Here is a 20,519-nt window from a genome sequence, read left to right as displayed (position 1 = left end):
TCCCCGCTCTGTCTCTGGGGATTCTCTCACTCTCCCACGCCTCTGGCCTGTACCCCAGTTCTTGTATGCATAAATAAATAAATCTTTAAAAAAATGAAAAATTATATAAAAATACATAAAACATTAAAGAGAATGGTGATAAAGATACAGTTATCAATTAGAAAAGACACTTATGTTCAAAGAAAACAGGCTATAAAACTACACAGCATGATGCAACTTTTTTGTGAAAATAAGTCTATAAATACAAATATGCAGCTCTGTCTTTATGATGGCATTCTGGTACTTAGAAATAGAAGCATAGAAAAACTCCTTTCTCTATGTTAAATGCATATTATTAATAATCTATGAATATGTAAATATTCCTATGTTCTATGAATAAGGTAAATAACCTCTGAATAAAGTAAAATTATCATTACTTTATGTATTAATTCCTGGACAAAGCATGGTGGTTTCCTAAATCAAAGGACAGTTGAAGTATAGCTGTTATGTGTATATAAAATGGCAGTAGGATAAATGGTACTTTTCAAAAGTATTTCAATTTCAGAACATTTCATCATACAACCAGCTCAGGGTCAAGTTCTGTCTAGTTTATTTATAGTTACACAGTTTAGCCCACAACATAGTATAAAGATAAATAAATGTAAAACTCAGAAATGCAAGTCAGAGGGCATGAGTGACGCCTTTCAGACTCTAAGTCAATAGCGAGGTTTATCTTGCTTACTGAAAGTTTAATTATAATTGTTGTCATTAAAGTCTATTTTTACTGGGGACTGGGGAATCCTTCTAAGTTGCAGATAGTATCAACAGACCACCGGTTGGAGCAGGCAGGGCAGGATTAGGCATGAAGAAACCTGGGTTAAATCCCAGTTACTAACAAGCTGTGTGACTTTGGGCAGATTGCTCACTTCTACTGAGTCTTTCCCTCATCTGCAAAGTAAGAGAAGGAACCATCGACTTAGGTGCCTACCTGGGTGAAGTAAGGTGGAAACCCTCATTCCACTGACACTAATTTCAAGCAATGAACAGTCTTTAACTCAACATAATACACAAAAACTGTAATTTCTGTAAGTCATTGAAATATAAAAACAAAATGCAGTCAACAGGCAATATACTTGTCCAACACAGGTCAGTGCATAGACTGGTCCATTATGAACGCTAATGACTTCAAGATAATACAGTCTACACGCCACCCTGGATCTCGGGCTCTCTAAGTCCCATTTCACATAATATGGATGATTTATATTTTATAAAATACATGTATAAAGTTGATGAAAGACATTTATTATGCTCAGAATAAACAAATTCAAATGAGGAAAAAAACCAACACTTGAATCAACCTTACAAATAGTTTTCTGGTGAAAACGGTAAATTGTGTATTCTCTAGTGCAAGAACTCTGAATCTTGTTTGTACACATGTAAGGCAGGTAGAGTAATTCGGATTATAGGGTTTCAAAGGCTCTATTTTCCATTGCTATGTATTTTTTTTCTTCTGAAAAATCAATTATTTTTTGTCATTGAATTTAGTCAGAAAATCAAATAATTTTGTGGATATGGTGGGATTTGAACAATAGGACATTAAGTAAAAATTAGTGTTTCAGTTTTGAAAACCAAACATTTAAGAGTGTAAGCCACATTATTAATCTTTTTTTACACACTTGCTATATTCTTTGTAAGTTCTTTCATTTTATAGTAAAAACTAATTGACTCCATATTTTTAAAATAATTTCATTTTTTAAAAAGAATTGGAAGTGAGGTAGGGATATAAATAAGTACATACATAAATATTTTTGGATACAAACCTCACCTGTTTTTCTCATGAATCTTCAGGATTTCATTTGTCTGTTGAAGAAGTTGCTTCTCCAGCTTGTACGTTGATAATGAATTCTCCAGCAGTTGTATTTCAAGTCGAGAAGTCTGATTTAGTACCTTAAGATAAAAGATGAAAGCATTTCAAGCTTAGTCACAAAGAGTAGAAAATAATTTTTCCCCAAATAATTCATCAAATTTTTTTTAAAGATTTATTTATTTTTATTTATACAAGTACTGGGTACAGTCAGAAGTGCGGGAGGGTGAGAGAATTCACCAGAGCAAGAGCGGGGAGCAGAACAGGCAGACTGACGAAGTACTCTGCTGAGGGGAGCAGCGGGTGGCAGGAGAGGTCTGCGCGCCATGTGGGACCCTCCTCCGGTGGCCGGGGAGCAGCCGGGGATCGAACCGGCACCGCAGAGGCTGTGGGCAGCTTCGCAACCCAGTGCTCAAGCGTTGAGCCTCCAGGGAGGCCCTCGACACCTACTAATTAATGCTTTACCTATTTCTTAAACTTCATATGAGTTTGAGACTGAGGTTGTGATTGAATGAAAAAACTGAATTGTAAAATCCATTTTCATATTTCAATTGCTGTGTTCAGAATCCCCAGGATAGTCTATTATGCAAACTGCTATGTACATATAGATAGCTATGTATATAATTTCCAATATTAACAAGTATAAGATGAATATTAGTGCAAGGTCTTAGATACTGTGTATAATTAATAATAACTGATGGGCATATAAAATAGGCCTAACTCAATCTATCACCTTACAAAAACCAATTAAAACATTCAAACAATTCTTGACATAGTTTAGACAGATGCATGATTAACACAGTTAAAGAATTCTTCTACTGGGTAATGCCATGGTACCTGCTGAAAGAGGAATTATCATCATTGTTTTACAAATGAGGAAACTTGTTCAGAGGGAGGCCCAAATCCACACAAGAACCAAGGGAAGAGCTGAGTTTCGAACCCAGACAGTGTGACTCTGATCCAAATGCCCTTCACAGAAAACTAAGAAGAGGAAGATTTAAGTCATGTTGTGTCTTAATATGAGGAGATGACTCAACCAAGAACCCACAATGCACCAAAGACAGATTGTAGCTCTCTTTTCAACTGCACTAAACTGCGTCTTCTAGAAACTGTAAATGCTTCACTCATCTGGACTCACAATCATTTATGTTGCTGGTCAGGATCTGGAAGGTTAGTATCAAAAAGGGCCTTCCTCTGAAAATGACACTCTCTGAGCTTTCTTCCTTTTCTATAACCTGCAATGATATCAGAAGTTCATAGAAAACCATTTCAAATTATACTGACAGGCCCAGGGCTGGGCTTGGACTAGGGGAGACTACAGGAGAGGCGGGTTTACAGGAAAGTAAAACAGAGACTAGAGTGAAATGAGAGGTACAATTGCCTCAGTTGAAAATGTTAAGAGGTTGCCACAAAACTCAGCAATCAAAATAATTAGTATTTTAGTATTTTAATGCAACATTTAAAAATTAAAGATCAATGTCAAAAAAATCACTTTCTTTATCTTAGTTCCAGTCCCATCAGGGATTAGGGGGTAGAATATGGTGAAATGGGGCAGTTGTGTGTGTTTTAACAGTTTTAAATTGTTATAATTCATTTACACTTTTGACATGAACATGCATCTGAAAGCCAGGTTAAAGTTATGACTACTGAGAAAATACTACATTTGTGCAGTGCTTTAAAGTTTTAATAAATATTTTTTGTTCTTTGTAAGATAATCTTGGATTTGAAGGTAGAGTTAGAAGCAGCCCAAAGGAAAAACTGGTAGAGAATGCAAAGACTGGGGACACACAAGATATAACTTTCAATTATTAACCATACTTTTATCCCGGGAAGTTTGTTTAACTAGAATGAAAATTTACTAAATAACAAAATAGGGAATGAAATATTAGTATATTTTGGTGATATGGAATAATCTAAAATTAAACATAAAGCTGCCCAGATCTAATTCTGGAGACTATAATAGCTTCTAAATTTTCTTTAATTTATCCTACCTCTAGTCCAATTACTACATATAAACCAGAGCAATCTTTCCAAAAACATAAATCAGATTATGTTATCTCCCATGTTAAATATATTAATGGCTTCACTCTGCAATTAATAAATAATGAAATTCTTAGCCTAGCCTACAAGGTCCTGCTTACTTCTCCCTCTTGCTTAATTATTTATATTTTATAAAAGTTTATCTTTTTTTTAACAGAGGTAACATTAGCTTACAGTGTTGTTTGTGTTTTAGAAGTTATGAATCAGGGACTCCCTGGTGGCGCAGCGGTTGAGCGCTGGGCTGTGAAGCTGCCCGCAGCCTCTGCAGCGCCGGTTCAATCTCCAGCCGACGGCGAGGGTCCCACATGGCACGCAGACCTCTCCTGCTGCGCCCACTGCTCCCCTCAGCAGTGCATTTTGTCGGTCTGCCTGTTCTGTTCCCCGCTCTGGCTCTGGTGAATTCTCTCACCCTCCCACACTTCTGACTGTACCCAGTGCTTGTATAAATAAATAAATCAATCTTAGAAAAAAAAGAAGTTATGAATCAACCTAATTTGCTTTCATTCTATTTCAACATGCCAAATTCATTTCCATCTCAAGGTTTTTGCACCTGCAATTTTCTCTGCCTGAAATACATATATTTGAATACCTGAAATGCCAAATACGTAGTTGATTTCTTTTCATCATTAAAGTCTTGCTCAAAGATGTTCTCTAGCCACTTTCTGTAAAATAATTCCCCACCATCCTCCATCATGTCACCTTATTTTCATTATGTAATCATCACTATTGGAAATGATCCTGAATCCTCAATCATTTATTATCATCCTAGCCCATGGATGTCAACTCTACAGCAGCAGGACTGCTTTCCCTGTAGTCCTCCCAGCCTTTAAGGCCCAGAAGGGGCCAAACAAAGGGGGACACTGAGAACCAGATGTTTGGCCAAGACACTAAACAATGAACAGTGAGTAATGGTCAGTGAGATGATAATAGGCCCATCTGAAGACTGTGCTGTGTTCAAATGGAACAGCCCTACTCAAAAGCAGCATCTAAATATGGGAGATGGAAAGGAGCAAAATTCAGAACTGCAGGCTGAGAGTAGGTCATCTCAGGCCAGTTTTGTGCACAAATACCAATCCATCTCATCTTTCCCCATCACCTTGACCCAGTTGCTGCTTTATTTCAACTCTCTCCGCTGATGTATTAAAATAGGCTTGAAGTTCAAAAGTGGGCAACGAGAGAAATACACAGGAAACTATGATAAATTGAACCACTTTCTTGTCATGTGTCTATGTGGAACTTGCTGCTTAGCAATAATCTAAGTGTTCCATTAAAATGACAAAAGGCATTTCCTTCTTTAGACTAAACACATTCCAAAAGCACATCTCTTGAAAGAAAGAAAAGTATATAAAAAGAAAAAAGGAGAGTGAAGAGCATGTGAAACAAGTCCCCAAGAACAATTTCAAAGCTTAAAATTTCCAGGATACACTATAAAGTAAGGCAGACATAAGACTTGAGTTTGAGAATTTGTGAACTGTGAAATTTTAGGTTTTTTTTAATTCAAAAAATTAAAAAATAAATAGCAGTTTCTCAAAGACAGTGAGTTAAAGAATTTCAGCTAGTTCCCCTTAAATAATTTTAATGGTACCCCTGATCTTCCTTAACAGTAATACTAAAACAAAGTTAGAGATAGACACAGAACACAAGGTCCACAAAGGAAACCCTTTCTATGGATATTAACTTTGAAATCAGTCTTGTCTGTAAGTTCATGTTTCTTTTAAATTTAATTATGGATTTTCAAATGTCAACTATAACACAAGAGTTGATGCTCTGGTAGCTAGATTTTTACAGGAAAAAAAAAAGTGATACACATACAAGAAATGAGAAGGAGAAAATCAGCAATTTGCAAAATTAAGGAAATAATTTAGCACAGGACTGTTCCAAATTAAAAGTAACTACTAAGCCTTGAAAAATAATATGCCTATAATTTTTGTAGAATAATTAAATAAATTTAGAAGTGTTAATTAGATTACCTTAGACAAAAAATATATATATATATAAAATATATATATAACCTATCCATGTTAATAAAACAAGTGGTAATTAATACTACTTGTTATATAATTTTTTGGTTTTTATTATATTATAAACATGTATTATTTAAAAATAACATTTATACTATGATATGCATTTATAACATGTGATATTTTATAATACCATTATAATAAATTTACAATCAGTCTAATTTTTGGAGTTTTATAGAGATAACACTTATATTATAGAAATTGCAGATAGAAGGTAACTTGCCCAACACAGCTTACACACACTCATTGTAGAATCAGAATGGAAACAGGTAATGGTCTCCAGAGTCTGAGTTCTTTCCCTAAGCTCATATAACTGCAGAAAGCTACCTTCCCTCAGTCTATCAAAATTTTTTTTTTTCAAATCACCATGAGATCTTCTGTTTGCTGCAATTGATGACATTCAATTTTTCTCTCTTCCCCAACACTAAATTAGCACTACAGACTAGAAGGTAGGGAAATCTCTCATGCTCCTCAAAGCAGAGAAAATAGATACAACCTATGTTCTTATTCAGAACATCTCTGTACTAAACAAAGTCACTTTGTGTCTTTGACAGCTGTTCAAAGTACTATTCTGATCCATCAGCTATTTGTGGGTATATATTACCATCAGCACACAACCACTAGGACATTGTTCTTGGACTCGGGAGCATTGGGATGAAATCTACAAAAAATAAGACACTAATATTAATCATTTGATAAGTATTTTTGAAAGTCTACTGTGTACCAAATACTGTTCTAAATCCTAAGGATAGAGGAATGAATAAGACAGACAAAATCCTTTCTCTCTAATCTATTCCCAATGCAGGAGTTGGTCAGCTTTTTCTGTAAAGAGCCAGAGAGTAAACATCTTTGGTTTCATGGGCCACATCATTTCTGGATCAATTCAACTCTGCCATTGCATGGAGAAAGCAGTCATACACCATATATAAGTGAATGATGTGCCTGTAGTCATTAAAACTTTAATTACAAAAAGAGATAGCAGGATGATTTTGACTGTGACCTGTGGGTCACAGTTCACTAAGGCCTCTCCTAACAGAACATCAAACACTTGTTCCAGACCTAATGAGAAAATTATTTACCTGGGAATTTCCCTGGAGTGATCCATTAGTAAATTTATTCCACTGCCATTTCAATACAGCCAAGGTTAAATGTTTACTCAACTATTCTCTCACTAAGTTAAAGAGATCCAGATTCTCAACATTGAGAGCTGTTGTTTCAAATCTATTTCTTTTCATTGATTAACCTGTTCCTGAACTATCTTAACTTAGTAACTGTATGACTGCAGTTCATATAACAGGTGTGATGTTTGTGACCTCTGAGAAGGAATGATAAGAAAAGGACATGCAAGAAATTTATTAGGAGAAATGCCTGTGAGGGAATTTTGGGAAGAAGCCATCGGACACTAGGAATGTCTTCCGCTGGGATGCAAGTATAACCACAGTGAAGAAGAGTGGGAAGAAAGGAAGATTAAGTAAGGTCTTAGCTTACTTAGCAGGGCTGTTGTGAGAAAGTTCAACAAGGTTGATGGTGAGCTCTTAGCCAAAGCCATGTGTCAGCGAAGTCCTAGAACTCCCAGGAGCAGGCTTAAGTATCACTACCACACTGAGTCATTGGCTAGAAGTAGTCCCTGGGAATTGTGGCTTTTGCACTAACACGGTGATGGATTTCAGAGTACAGCAGCTGGGACTATTGGTAAATTACAATTACACCTCCCACAGTAGGAGAATGGAAATGTGAATTTTTGTGGCTGTAAGGAAAGGTCCATAACTAATTCATTTGATTGAAATTTAAGAAAGAAATGGTTTAGAAAACTTTGTCACATTGACTCAATTAAGCTCACTGAGGATAAAGACTGCTTTATTTATTGTTATATTCTTTATAGATATATATCTTATATCAAGGAGGTACTTAAATATATATCTTTATGAATAAGATTAAATTTTCTAATATCACACTTTCTATACAAATGATTGGAAATTGGAGAAAACTTAGTCTCAATGTCTAAGGAAGTTTCCTAGAGTTACACAGCCAGTAAGCAACAAGAACAGAATAGACCCTAGATTTTGTGAGAGGATGTGAAAGCTCATGGTAAAATGGTGATAATTTTGGTACCACCACCACCGGCAGAAAGCACAAATATGAAGCAAATACAAAGAATATGGGAGCAACATCCCAGGAGCTATCTGGACAGCACTAAAGATTCTACTAGTTTATGCAGACATGCTGGAGAGATTCAAGATTTATTTTGTAAATGTGTCCCTATCAAGGATTTGTATGAACCTGAATGGTTAAGTCTCAAAAGATCACATCCTGTTGAAATGGTCCAAGTGTGTACATGGATGTACATTCAAGTGAAAATGATCTGGAGTATAAAAATAACAAAAAGCACAGATAATTGGAAGGTAGTACTATGAAGAGGAAAAGAGCCTACAGTCTTCACATTGTAAGTAGGACATAATTATTTGCCTGAGACAGTCTTCCTTCTGTACCTCCCTCTCTTAGGGAGTTCTGATAAATTTGTGATTTTTTGGAGTTTTTATGTTTTAGCTATTTTAAAAGTGTGCTTACTGCATCCAAAAAACTTTGTCAGTCATTAATGACTAGTTTTAGCTGTTCCACATAGGGAGTAGTTGTTTTTTTTTTTTTCCCATGAATTTTCTGTACTATTTTCCATAATGCACATATCCTTTGGCCTTAAGCATGCAGAACAAGTTATTATATCTTAAAATCGCACATAACATGCATCGTGATACTTTGGAGATTAGCATGCTAGCAATGGGAATTTTTTTTTTTTTCCCACAACTCCAATTCCTAGGTGGAAAGAGAACAAAAACAACTCAAGAGGTTTTAGGGATGGAAAAAATAAACAAAACCCTGGCATTATGTCATAAAACTTATTGTACTATACACATAGTAGTATATAGTAGAAATGCATAAAAATTTCAAATGTTCACTCAAGTAGGATAATATTATATATTTGTTTTTGAATACATGAGAATGTTTTACGGGAGATAGTAAGTATTCCATTTTTAAAAAATAAGAGAAAACACACATTATTTATACTGTAGGAAGTCAATGTTCATAAATCACCAATCTTGCTTAGTGTGATAATAAATGATTACAAAAAGGCTTTAATTTTTAGTTAAAATGTGTAATTTCCTCTTCCCCATTCTCCATGGTTATCTGATGGCTGTATGTCAAAAACTATTTTCCAAAGCCTATGTGAATCTTTGCTCCATGCAGTTGACATTTAAGTTCTTATTTGATTAGCTATGTATTATTAGTAGTGTTAATCAAGGCGGAGAGAGATGGAAAGAAATGCGTATGCTTCACTATGAGTCCTGGATTCAACTATTATCTGTGTCAATGTGAGAAAATCACTCAAACTTTCTGACCTCTTGTCTGCTCTAAATGGTTTTCATAAGAATCATTTATACATAGGAAAAAGGTTTGTGTTATATAAAATGCTCTTTCCATATAAATTATCACGGTTGTTTTTAAATATTGATATACGATCTGTGATGTGATTAACACAAATGAAATAAAATAGAAAAAAGGGCTGCACCCTACTTTTTAATTTATACTGTTAAAATAATTAAACAAGTAGGTCATTGGGATCATTCCAATGCCTTGGTAGCTTACATATCAATAAATAAATAAATAAATAAATAAATAAGCCATAGACTATGAGCTCAAATCCAAGAAATTAAAACATAAGAACAACCAATCACAAACAGCCAGCTAGGCTTTTGCAAATAAGGAAATCTCTTGAACTATAGCCAATCAAATAATGTCCTTGCTTTATTTCCAAGTTTTCTCTACTTAAAAACTTTCCCCAGTGGGTTGATCTTTTCACAATATATTCCAGCTTTGATTCCAGAAATCAGCTACATTGATATGGAATCATCACCATAGTTTCAAAATGGTAATTGGAACAACCATTTCCATGGTTAAAAGTTACGAAGAGATCATCTTCTGGCAGATTTATAATAGTGATGATTAAATGACTTTTTTAAAAACTGATTTGTGCATAAATAGACAGGATTATATATTAAGCATGACATTGTCCATGGTAGAGGAATACAAACACACACACACACAGTTTTAATTATCTTAGTATAAAATCAGTCTGAATTTTCAAAAAAAATTCTACACATCTATAAATAGTGCAGTGAATGGGAAAACACCATTCACTTGGGGTCACTGAATATACAAAGCCACTGCTTGGGCCACTATGGTTATAATATTGCCAGAGACAAACCAGGACAGGTCAAAAATTCATATCAAAGGCACCAATTTGACCCAAGCAGTTATCTTGTTTGACACATATCATATCACAGTTGGTAGCTGCAATGTTTATTGGAATGTAGATGCTGATTAAGTCCTTTGCCAGTACTGCTGTTGCAAATACATACAAGGGTAAATATACTAATGCTCATTAAATCAAAAGAAACATGCATAGCATGTCAGACAGTCATTGTTGTTATTACGAATAAACAAAAATGTATGTTTCTCCAATCCCCAGTGCCGAAATGCACTCTGTGTTTATGGAATATGCTAAGAGAAAAAAAAAATCCTAGTTAAGAGTTGCTTGACATTAGCCCAGAGTGTACCTGGGTCTCAACATCTGTCAGCTTTCTGGTCTGCTCCGCAGTCTGAGAGAGGAGGCTGGTTCCTATCTCCAGCATGGTGGCCGTGTGGTTCTGAACTGCATTCTGCTGTATTTGGGCCATCTCCGACTTCATATTTTCCACAATGTAATTCTCAATCTGTAAAAGATAAAGTACAAACCATACTACATTATAAGCAAAGCCTCTCAGTTGGATCATGGAATATTTACAATGACAAAACAAGACGCAGCTGACAAATCAGCCATCTGGCAGGGATCCTCTGCATCTCTGGCAGCCAGGGAAATGGAAGCAGAGCACACAGAAATCGGTTACTAACAAACTCCTAATATACTGCTATGTATATATTTACACCTAATATACTGCTATGTATAATATGTATATAATCAAAATCACAATGAAAGTTTGCAGTTTGATAGTGTTTCCTTGTATATAACATCCTCTCATTTAGCCCTCACAGCAAAGATGTGAGTTAAGCACAGATGGCTTCATTGTTCTTTTTATTTATAGCAGAAGAAAAGGAAGCAGAGATCAATGATGAGCCCAAGGTCACCCAGCAAGAATACTGCAGAGGTAGTCCCATAATTTAAAGCTAAATCTTTGTTTTCTGGTGTTTACTACACCAAAGATACTGATCACTCATCTCTGAGAAAATTGACTCCTGCTCAATTTCAGAAATGATGAATCAAAGACCATGCTGGTGTATGGGAATGGGACAAGAAGAGGAAAGAGGTAGATAGCCAAAACACAAGCCTTTAAGGGAATATGAAAATAGAGGAAACAGTGCCTGAAGTGAATTGCAGAGCCTGAGAACTAGCTGTAACTCCTCTGTGTTCCCCCGCAAACTCAAAAATAGGCTCTGAAAGTACAGTCCATAAAATGTAATTTGCCCTACTCACCTTGGGCAATATTTAGTCCTTTATAATGCCATCTTAGAAAATACTGTGGTTGTGAAACAAATGGTCTATAGGGGCCATGAGGAATTATTAAGTGACTGACTACAAGGAGGCCTGTTAGGCACCGGGGAGCGTAAAGCTGAGAACATGCACTGCTTGAAAATACAGAAGGAGTTTGCACCTCCCTGGCAGTGCACTTAACTCTCCCCCTCCACTGCAGGGTGACATTTTATTACCCAATTACACATATGGGGAAATTGCATCCCAGAGAAATCAGGTCCAAGGCCACACACCACAAAAACAGCCAGACTTGGATTTGAGTGCTGAAGTCCTTAACTTTCATACCAACACTCTTAACCACTTGATAGTTCTGCCAAGTCGTGCTTTGCAAGCTGGGTTCCAAATCATTAACAGCTACGTGATTTTTACTGATTTAGTGAACCAAATACATCCACTATTTTATAATCCATAGTTACATTATTATCATGTAATAAATATAGTCTAAAACTATATTCCCCTTTGTGGAACTTTGGCAGTTCACTTACTAACACCATCTCTTGCTTATTTCTATTTATCAAATGTGCATTTTCCCCAAGCTAAAGCACATGAAAGCTTAGAATCAAACTCATGCTTTTATTAATAAATGCTGAACTTATTCTTTGTCAATATTAAGTAACCCTCCCTCTTCATCCTTTACTTCCATATTAAAAATAGGGACAAATCAACCTACAAAATTGTATTATAAAACAGATACAAAATAGATTATAGTAAATATATGGGAATTATCTTAACAAAATGCATGATCTCTAGGCTGAATCTTGGCTTCATTGCAATTGAATGGGGGCATATTTGAGCAATAGTGGGACAGGGCAAAGGCGGGTAGGTCAGAGTATCAGACATCTATTGTTTCAGATTCTGTATTACATGTTCCCCCTTTCTAATAACATCCCTTAATTTTCTTTTGGGAAATTATCTCATCCCCCTTCAGAACAATGTTTTAGGTGGAGTTCTGCCACTCTAGTTTCAGGAGTAGGGACATGTTTGAGCCGGCAAGTCAGAACACTGTGCTGTTACTTAGAATGAGTTGTTTAAAAATGGAACGATGTTGGTAAACAAAACCATGAAGTCTCAGATCTGGAATATTGTCCAATTATTTTACAAAAGAACTTAATTTTCCTACATGGTAATAAGCTGGTAACAGTAAATCTGACACTACTTATGCCCTATTTTACCATTACAAAACAAGGTCAGCCTAAGAATGAAAATGACTGAAAAAATTACATAATAAAAAAGTAGAGAGACAGATGGTAGGTGGATAGATAGATGGTAGGTGGATAGATAGATGGGCACACGCATAGCCAGGTGATACATAGAGATAAACATATAGCACCATGATCTGCCCCACCCACGGACACTGTAAATTATTGATCTAATAACCTCCCATTGAGCAGCCTATGTTTGTTTTTGCATGTGTTCTTTTCAATCATATTCACTTAGGCTTTTAACCTATACAGACAAAAGAATCTTGACTGATAACATTTGATGGATGTTTAGCAAAGGAAACCTCAGACAGGCAAACAGGAGCAGTATGTTACTTGCTCATATGGGTAACTTGGGTTTGTACATGAATGTGTATATTATTAGAATGACAGATAAGTCTCTGTCATGGAGATGATAATGTGTCACTTGTAGTTGACATCTATCAATTGTCTACTGTCTGGCAGACACTGAGCTAATTTATAGTATGTAAACCTTACAAGAATGTTATGTGGTAGGGTATTGTTACAGGCACTTTATAGGTAAGATTATTAAGGCTTAGAAAATTCAGAACAACTTGCTCAAGAACAAACAAGAACTCAACTCTCAGTGCCAAAACCCATGTTCTTAACATCTAATCTATTCAGTTTACTTTTCACTATTTATTTGCTCCACGCATTTTATTACATAGCTCTTAAACATTGTGTGTTAATCCAAAGTACAAGAGGATTGTCTAAAAAATACAGATGTGCATACTACACACAGGAATTCTGAATCAAAATTTTCAAAGGTATGCTTGAGGGTACTACATATTTTTAAATCTCTATATCCATGTCTATGTTTCTATCTCTATCTACCACTAATTCTACTAGAACCTCTACCTCTGTGTCTATCTTAAGAGACTTTCTCAATGAAGAAAGTGATGCTCTAATGTGTTAATTCACATCCTGATTCACACTTCAAACCTTGTGTGTAAATTAACAAGGTTTGAGAAGCCATGATTTACACCATCAAATTTATACTAATATATCAGATTCCCTGATCACCAGGATATTTCAAGAACAAATTTGGTTTCCTATGTAAATTTCTTTCCTAAGATGTATTTCACTTATCAGTGACCTCCAATACAGATCTACTTGGTAACTGATATACATCAATTTCTTATGTAGTTGATTAGTGGGAGTAAGTTCTAAGAGCTTGACTTGCTCTGGGTATAATAATAACCATTTGCCTCAGTCCCCACTACAGAAGACATCCTTGGCATAGAGTGACTACAGTAAAGTTCAGCTGTTTAACAATCTTGTCTTTTTCAGTATCTATCACCTATCTATCATCTATTCTGTTTACTGTGATTCTTTTTAAATTGTAAAAGTTAACACCACCAAAGCAAAATGACTGCTGTATGCCACCATTCATCAAAGAGTCTCCCAATTCTGCTGACCTGGTTACAGAATTAAAATGGGCTTCCAGCCTATACTAAAATTCTTATTTGGGTTTCCATGATGATTAACACAAATATAACTCTAGTTAACTATTTTTTAATCAAATGGTGCTGCTTTCTCTAAGAGTAACTGTCTTTTAATGCAAAAGGTAATGGCACACGTAAGTAGCAAAAACCAGATGTACCTGATTTAAAGGCTGAGGAGGAGGCAGAAGTCAAATATACAATGTGTGATTAATAAGGAGACTACTTTCATCTTATCTCTAAACATTCCTCTGTATATGTATAACTGTGAAATCTGTCTTGATGTGCCATATCAGCTGGGTTCAGGAAAGATTTGTAACAAATTTAATTGTCTTCATATATTCCCTACTGGTTTTAAAAATATATTACAGAATATGGCAGCTACCTCAAGGCTCAATATTTTATAAACATCTAAGATATGAATGTTAAGCTTAGAAGCTGCTGACCACAAGAGCAGATGGGTTATAAAGTGAGAAACTCACAAGCAAGAATCATAGTTATTTGACAATACTGCCACTCCCCAGTATTGGACTCCAGAGTTTACAAATCATTGGCCAAAAAAAAATAGTAAGCTATAGGACACAATTTGCAATGAGTTAATCAACAATAAATGCTGTTTTTTAAGCAAAGACATAATGTTACATTTGTAAGATGATTTGCAAAGAGCTTTCGTACACATTGTCTGATCTGATCATTATACCAACCCTCCAAGGGAAGCACTGACTTTTATTGTTTAAGAAATGGAGGCTCAGAGACCTTAGACAATTTGATAGATATAAAAGAAAAAACTCAAATCTTACTTCTGATGTTCTCCTAGTCTCAAAGCTGTGAAAACAGCCCTATTATTGAATTAGTTGTCTGATTGATTACTTGATTGACTGTTTTTGTTTTGAGCCAGTTATTGAGAATTCAATATTATTTAGAAATGAAATTTACTTTTACTCTACTTAATTTGAGAGGAGGTGAGAGGGTCAAGGTTCAGGTATGTGGAAAATTAACATTTTTAATGCAATGAGTTGTTAAAAATCCTCTCATTGGTTCCCATCTTTTTTGTTTGTTTGTTTTTTAGCCTGTAGTTCATAGCATGTTGTTTTGTCTTTCCATTCTATTGCTCACAAGCCATTGTAAAATATAACAAAGTGCATAACAACAACAATAACAACAGCATATTAAAACTACCAAGGGTAGATTGAACCTGATTTTAGAAATATATAGCCCATTGACTTCTTATACCAACCCAGACAATGCATTATTTTTCCTCATTTTACAGATAGTGAAATGTGCTAGGGAAGTTAAGTAAATGGTCTCCCATCACACAACGAGTCTGTGGTAGAGCTAGTATGTCTATGAAAGAGGCTAGATGACAACAGAAGTTGTGACCTATTCTAAAGGATAGTCAATTACCCATTGAACACAAGAACATTGCTGTCAATGTTACAGAAAAATATGGAAATACAGAATATCCATGCAGGAAATACATAAAACAAAGGCTGATGAAGTGAAACTTGTTCAAAGACAGTGATTTTTCATTTTTTAATTTACTCATGCTCACATTGATTAATGGCTGTAATATCCTGTAAAATACTGTAGGAGGTGAGAAAACAAATGTACAGTCAACTGTCAGACAACTAGTATTATTACACAGGCAACAATATATTTAGGGAATCAAGATTATCAGCCATTGATAGTTCATTGTAAATCACATGTCCATGTCTTTTACCAAATGATTTGAAGAGTTATTAATGCTATCATTTCCATTATGAGAGGTCTTTGGGATAACTCTTCTTGGGTCCTCAAAATTACTGCTGCTTCATGATCATATGAATCAAAATCTGTGTGAGATTATGACATGTCTTGCATGTGAAATGCATTCTCTATCATTTCACTTCAAGGGATCTCAAACTAGAGCATATCTTAAATCACAAAGAATAGAATTTCTCCATGTAATTCTTAAAAAAATAACATCTAAGCCCTATAAAAATTGACAAAGGCATTGTTCACTTAAAATATGTTGCAGATTAAATGGACTCTCATTGAATTGATGGTGCATATGGTATTACTCAGTTATGGCAAAGCAACCATGAAATAAAGTAAAACGGTAAATATGGGAAAGCAATAAAAAGGTAAAACAATGCAAAAAATGCCCTGTTGATGGTTTTATCTAATTTCATTGTTTCATAAATCAGTGACAATATTAAAATGTAGCTATATCTAAGTTTATGATTTTATAAAAAATATGGCTGAGGCCAAATGTACTTTTTTCAGGAATTTCTATTATTAGATTCCCCAGTATACTGTTTCTTATATCAAATGGAAAAGTATAATTGTCTTTTTAGACAATAGGTCTATTTAGTTGACAGTTAAAGTAGTTTCTATACTGATATATATGCTATGTATCCCATTGCTCATTTTGGTATCTGGAGGAACACTTGATATTTATGGAAAAAAGAAAACCATTAGAATAAATGCTGGAAGAAACATTAAATATTATGAGCTCCAAGGATCTTGTTTTATAGACATGGTGACTGAGGTTCAGACAGGTTATAGAAGGCAAGGTGAAACAGCTAATTAATGTCAGATGCTGGGTTGTGATAACTCTGTGGGAAACTCAGACCTCAGTAGGCTGAACCAGCATTAATGGCTGCTGGTACTATTGGCCACTCCACATTTTGTTCCCTATTCCTTGCATCCTCCTACTTAATTTATTTCTGATGGATCCTTATTTGAGGCTCCCTTTTTATAAAACCAATTCATGCTCCATAAGTTTTGGGGATCCTGACTTTGTTTTCTTGGCTCTTTCCTTACTTTCCAGCACTAATTAGAACAATCATTTCCTCAGTCATTGAGCCTCAGTATTCCCCTAATTCTATTCTCTCTACGCATCATCTCACCAGTGACAAAAATCAAGACCAAATTATCATACTTGTATTGGTTCTGGAAAATATGTGATAAACATACCTTATACACTAAGCCTGGTACCAGTCATTATAAGTACAAAAAGTTGAATCTTGTGAAAAATAGACACATAGGTAATTTCATAGGGTTGATGGATACTTTGATGGAGTTTACTTCTGATTACATTTCTTCCTCAAATATTCTTGTCTCTGTTTGACATAGTGAAGATCTCAGCTGCAGATATTAAAATGTGAAGGGATGTTTTCACATTATTTCCAAAGCAGTAGTAGCAACATTCCCCCGGGGCATGTGAAGAAGTTATCAAGGCACCCCAGAAAATCTCATGTGAACAAATTATTCTGTAATTGTTTTCCTTGATTAGGATCTTTTTGGGCCTCCCTGGTGGCCCAAGGGGTTAAGTCTCAGTACTATCAAGCTATTGCCAACCACTGAGACATGAGTTTGATCCCCAGCCAGGGAGGTAACCCACTATTCTCAGCAGACCTCTTCTGTCTCACCCATGTCTCCCTTCAGCAGTGTATTTCAGTAGATCAACCAATTCTGCTTCCCACTCTGTCTCTGGTGAATCCTCTCACCCCCCACACCTCTGACCTATATCCCAGTTTTTGTATGCATAAACAAATATTTAAGGAAAAAAGAGACATTTATGTGGTGCTGAAAGTTGCAAAAGTCACATACAGTGCCTACAGAAGGGCCAAGATCCAACAAAGGCATTCTCTCTTCATATAAACATATGAGATGTTTCCTGGGCCAAAATATATTTTACTAGCCTGGCACTTCTCTTTTATACCTACCTTCTTGTTCCATTAGGAACTTTGTTGCTTCTTTGCAGTGGGAATGCTATGAGGGACACAACAGTTGTGGAATAGGGTTGCAAAGCAAGACTCTGCTACTTGAGCAGAAGTTCTTGTGTCATATATTGAAAGCATGCAAACATACAGACTGGTTAAAACTGATCATGCCACGGTGGTAAGAGGAATAAGGTCCAGAAGGTGGGATTGGAATGAGGAACAAAGTTTTATGAAAAACAAAGGAGGGGATATTGTGACCACACATTAAGAGACCTTGCGTACATGCTGATGTTATCACAGGCAGAGTTATCCGAGTTATCCCGAGACCACCATGGTGACAGTCAGGCCTAGGTATCCCTGGGCCTGCCTGGTGATACTGTTATACTCTGTAGGTAGTTAAACAGGAATGCTCTGCTGTGATTAGCAGATAGCAAATAGGTCACAGTTGCCCATGAATTATCAGCTCATGGGAATTCATACCTTCTTATACCAAGAGTCAGAGTCAAGAAACCTTAAAAATATAATATTCTACTTAATTTTCCATATACATTTTTTTAAAATAGATGGCATATAAAAATTACATTCAGCCAGGAGTCAGGTTATCTGGATTTTAATCCATATACTACTATTGATTTACTCTTTGAACTTAAGCAAGTCATTTAAGCCAACTGAGATTCAAATATTTATGTATAAAATAAAATGAAGTCTGGATTGGATTATTTCTAAGGTCTCCCAAAACTCCCAAATTATTTGATCTAAAATTCCATTTACAAAGTAGAAGAGTTTTCAAGATTTTAATTTTCATTTATTATAGAAATTCAAAATGTGAAGATATATATCAATATCTGTAAAATATATATCTCCTCAATGGCAGGAAACAATGATACAGGAACACAATAGGAAAGTTCTGGATCAAGTCTTTATAACAGGCACATCTGTTTTAAGATAAGACCTAGAATCTCCAATTTTCTTAATCCCTAGGCTCCACTTTGTCCAAAAGTTCCTTGTGTTTCTCCAACATAACCCGATTTCTTCTTATATTTCTTATATCAATGAATGGCACCAACACTAAGTACCTATACATCCCAAGCTACTGAGAATCATTCTGACTATTGCTTACCTTCATTTTCTATATTCAGCTGACACCAAATTATGTTGCTTCCATATCTTCAGGGGTGTCTCGTTCCATCCATCTCCCTCCTTCCCTTTTCTTTTCTACATTTCTTTCCCTTCACTGTCACTGGCTTAGGTCAGATTCTAGTAATTTTTCTTCTGGATTTGTTAATGGTCCCATAACTGATCTACTGACTCCAGATTTGCTTCTCCCAATCCATCATCTATTGCAAAGCCAGAGGGTTCTAAAGTACAAATTTGGCCTGGTCACACAACTGCTCAAACTCTTTCAGTGGCTTCCACTATGTGCACATACAGATAAAGTTATAATTCCTTGATCGCACAGAAGAATCTTTATAATCTGCATTGGGCTTCCCTCAGGAGCACAGGGTGCAAGTATACATGGAACACACCAAATTATTTGCATTCTTCCAGATATGTTTTATTTTCTTTGGTATTCACACCTTTGTATATGACTTTGCTCTGATTGGAATGTTTCTTTTCCACCTCACCCTCCCTTTCTCTGGGCTAGGATTTCTTTTCCAAAACTCAGATCAAGCTTTTCTTCCCCAAGGAAATTTTTCATGACTCCCCTCTCAAAAGTGGCTTTCCTTTGTACTTCTAGAGCATTCTGTGCCTCTTTATGTTCTCATTCAAAATAGCATGATCCAGGGCCTCCCCGGTGGCGCAGCAGTTGAGCGCTGGGTTGCAAAGCTGCCAGCAGCTTCTGCGGCGCCAGTTCGATCCCCGGCTGCTCCCCGGCCACCAGGGGAGGGTCCCACATGGCGCGCAGACCTCTCCTGCTGCCCGCTGCTCCCCTCAGCAGTGTACTTTGGTCCTTCTGCCTGCTCTGCTCCCCGCTCTGGCTCTGGTGAATTCTCTCACCCTCCCGCGCTTCTGACTGTACCCAGTGCATGTATAAACAAAACAAACAAACAGATAAATAAATAAATAAAACATGCCTCTAAAAAAAAAAACAAAAAAAAATAGCATCATCCACCATCCTAGTACACCATTAGTTGTGAAGGTAAGCAGTCTCTTGTTCAGTTTGTTGTCACTTATTGCATATCACTGTCTGGTATACAATGTGTTCTCAATAATATTCAGATAAATAAATGCATGCATGAATAAACATGTACATTAAAATGCTAATATTCTCCAAGTATGAGCTTAACCTAGTTATATTTGTTCCTGAAAGTAAGAAATATCATCTTACCAATTACTAATGATACTTTTCTAAATGTCAATGAGACCAATGTAAATGATACAAAATTTCATGGGTCTGAAGACAAATATCATTTATTGGACCACATAGCCTCATCTTATCTTACTGTACCCTCTCTACTTTTATTTTCCCAATCATCTCTACTATACAGATTTCCTTAAATTAAGTAAAATCCAGCCAACACACTGAAAACTAACAATGTGTCAATCATGGTGCCATAGAATAAAAGAAAGAGTAAAATTGATTTTAATACATACTGCTTATAATGCAGGTGTACTCCAAGTAATTAAATGAAAGTGTAAGCTTGCCTGGCTGTCTGCCTGC

The 20,519-nt window shown here is 35.8% G+C and overlaps 1 protein-coding gene across 3 annotated transcripts in view; it reads right to left on the bottom strand.

Moving 5' to 3' along the window:
* Nucleotides 1-20,519, bottom strand: part of ANGPT1 (angiopoietin 1) — a gene marked incomplete at both ends in the record, with an annotated part of 219,823 nt that overhangs the window by 75,066 nt on the left and 124,238 nt on the right. For all 3 annotated transcript variants that reach the window (XM_084230409.1, XM_084230410.1, XM_084230411.1), the window contains 2 exons: nt 1,805-1,926; nt 10,518-10,673. In XM_084230409.1, coding sequence (XP_084086535.1) covers nt 1,805-1,926; nt 10,518-10,673 — 278 coding nt within the window. The remainder of the gene's footprint in view (nt 1-1,804; nt 1,927-10,517; nt 10,674-20,519) is intronic.

This window comes from Talpa europaea, assembly GCF_964194135.1.
Source record: "Talpa europaea genome assembly, chromosome: 3".
NCBI lineage: Eukaryota > Metazoa > Chordata > Mammalia > Eulipotyphla > Talpidae > Talpa > Talpa europaea.
This window is presented reverse-complemented; position numbering and strand designations above follow the sequence as displayed.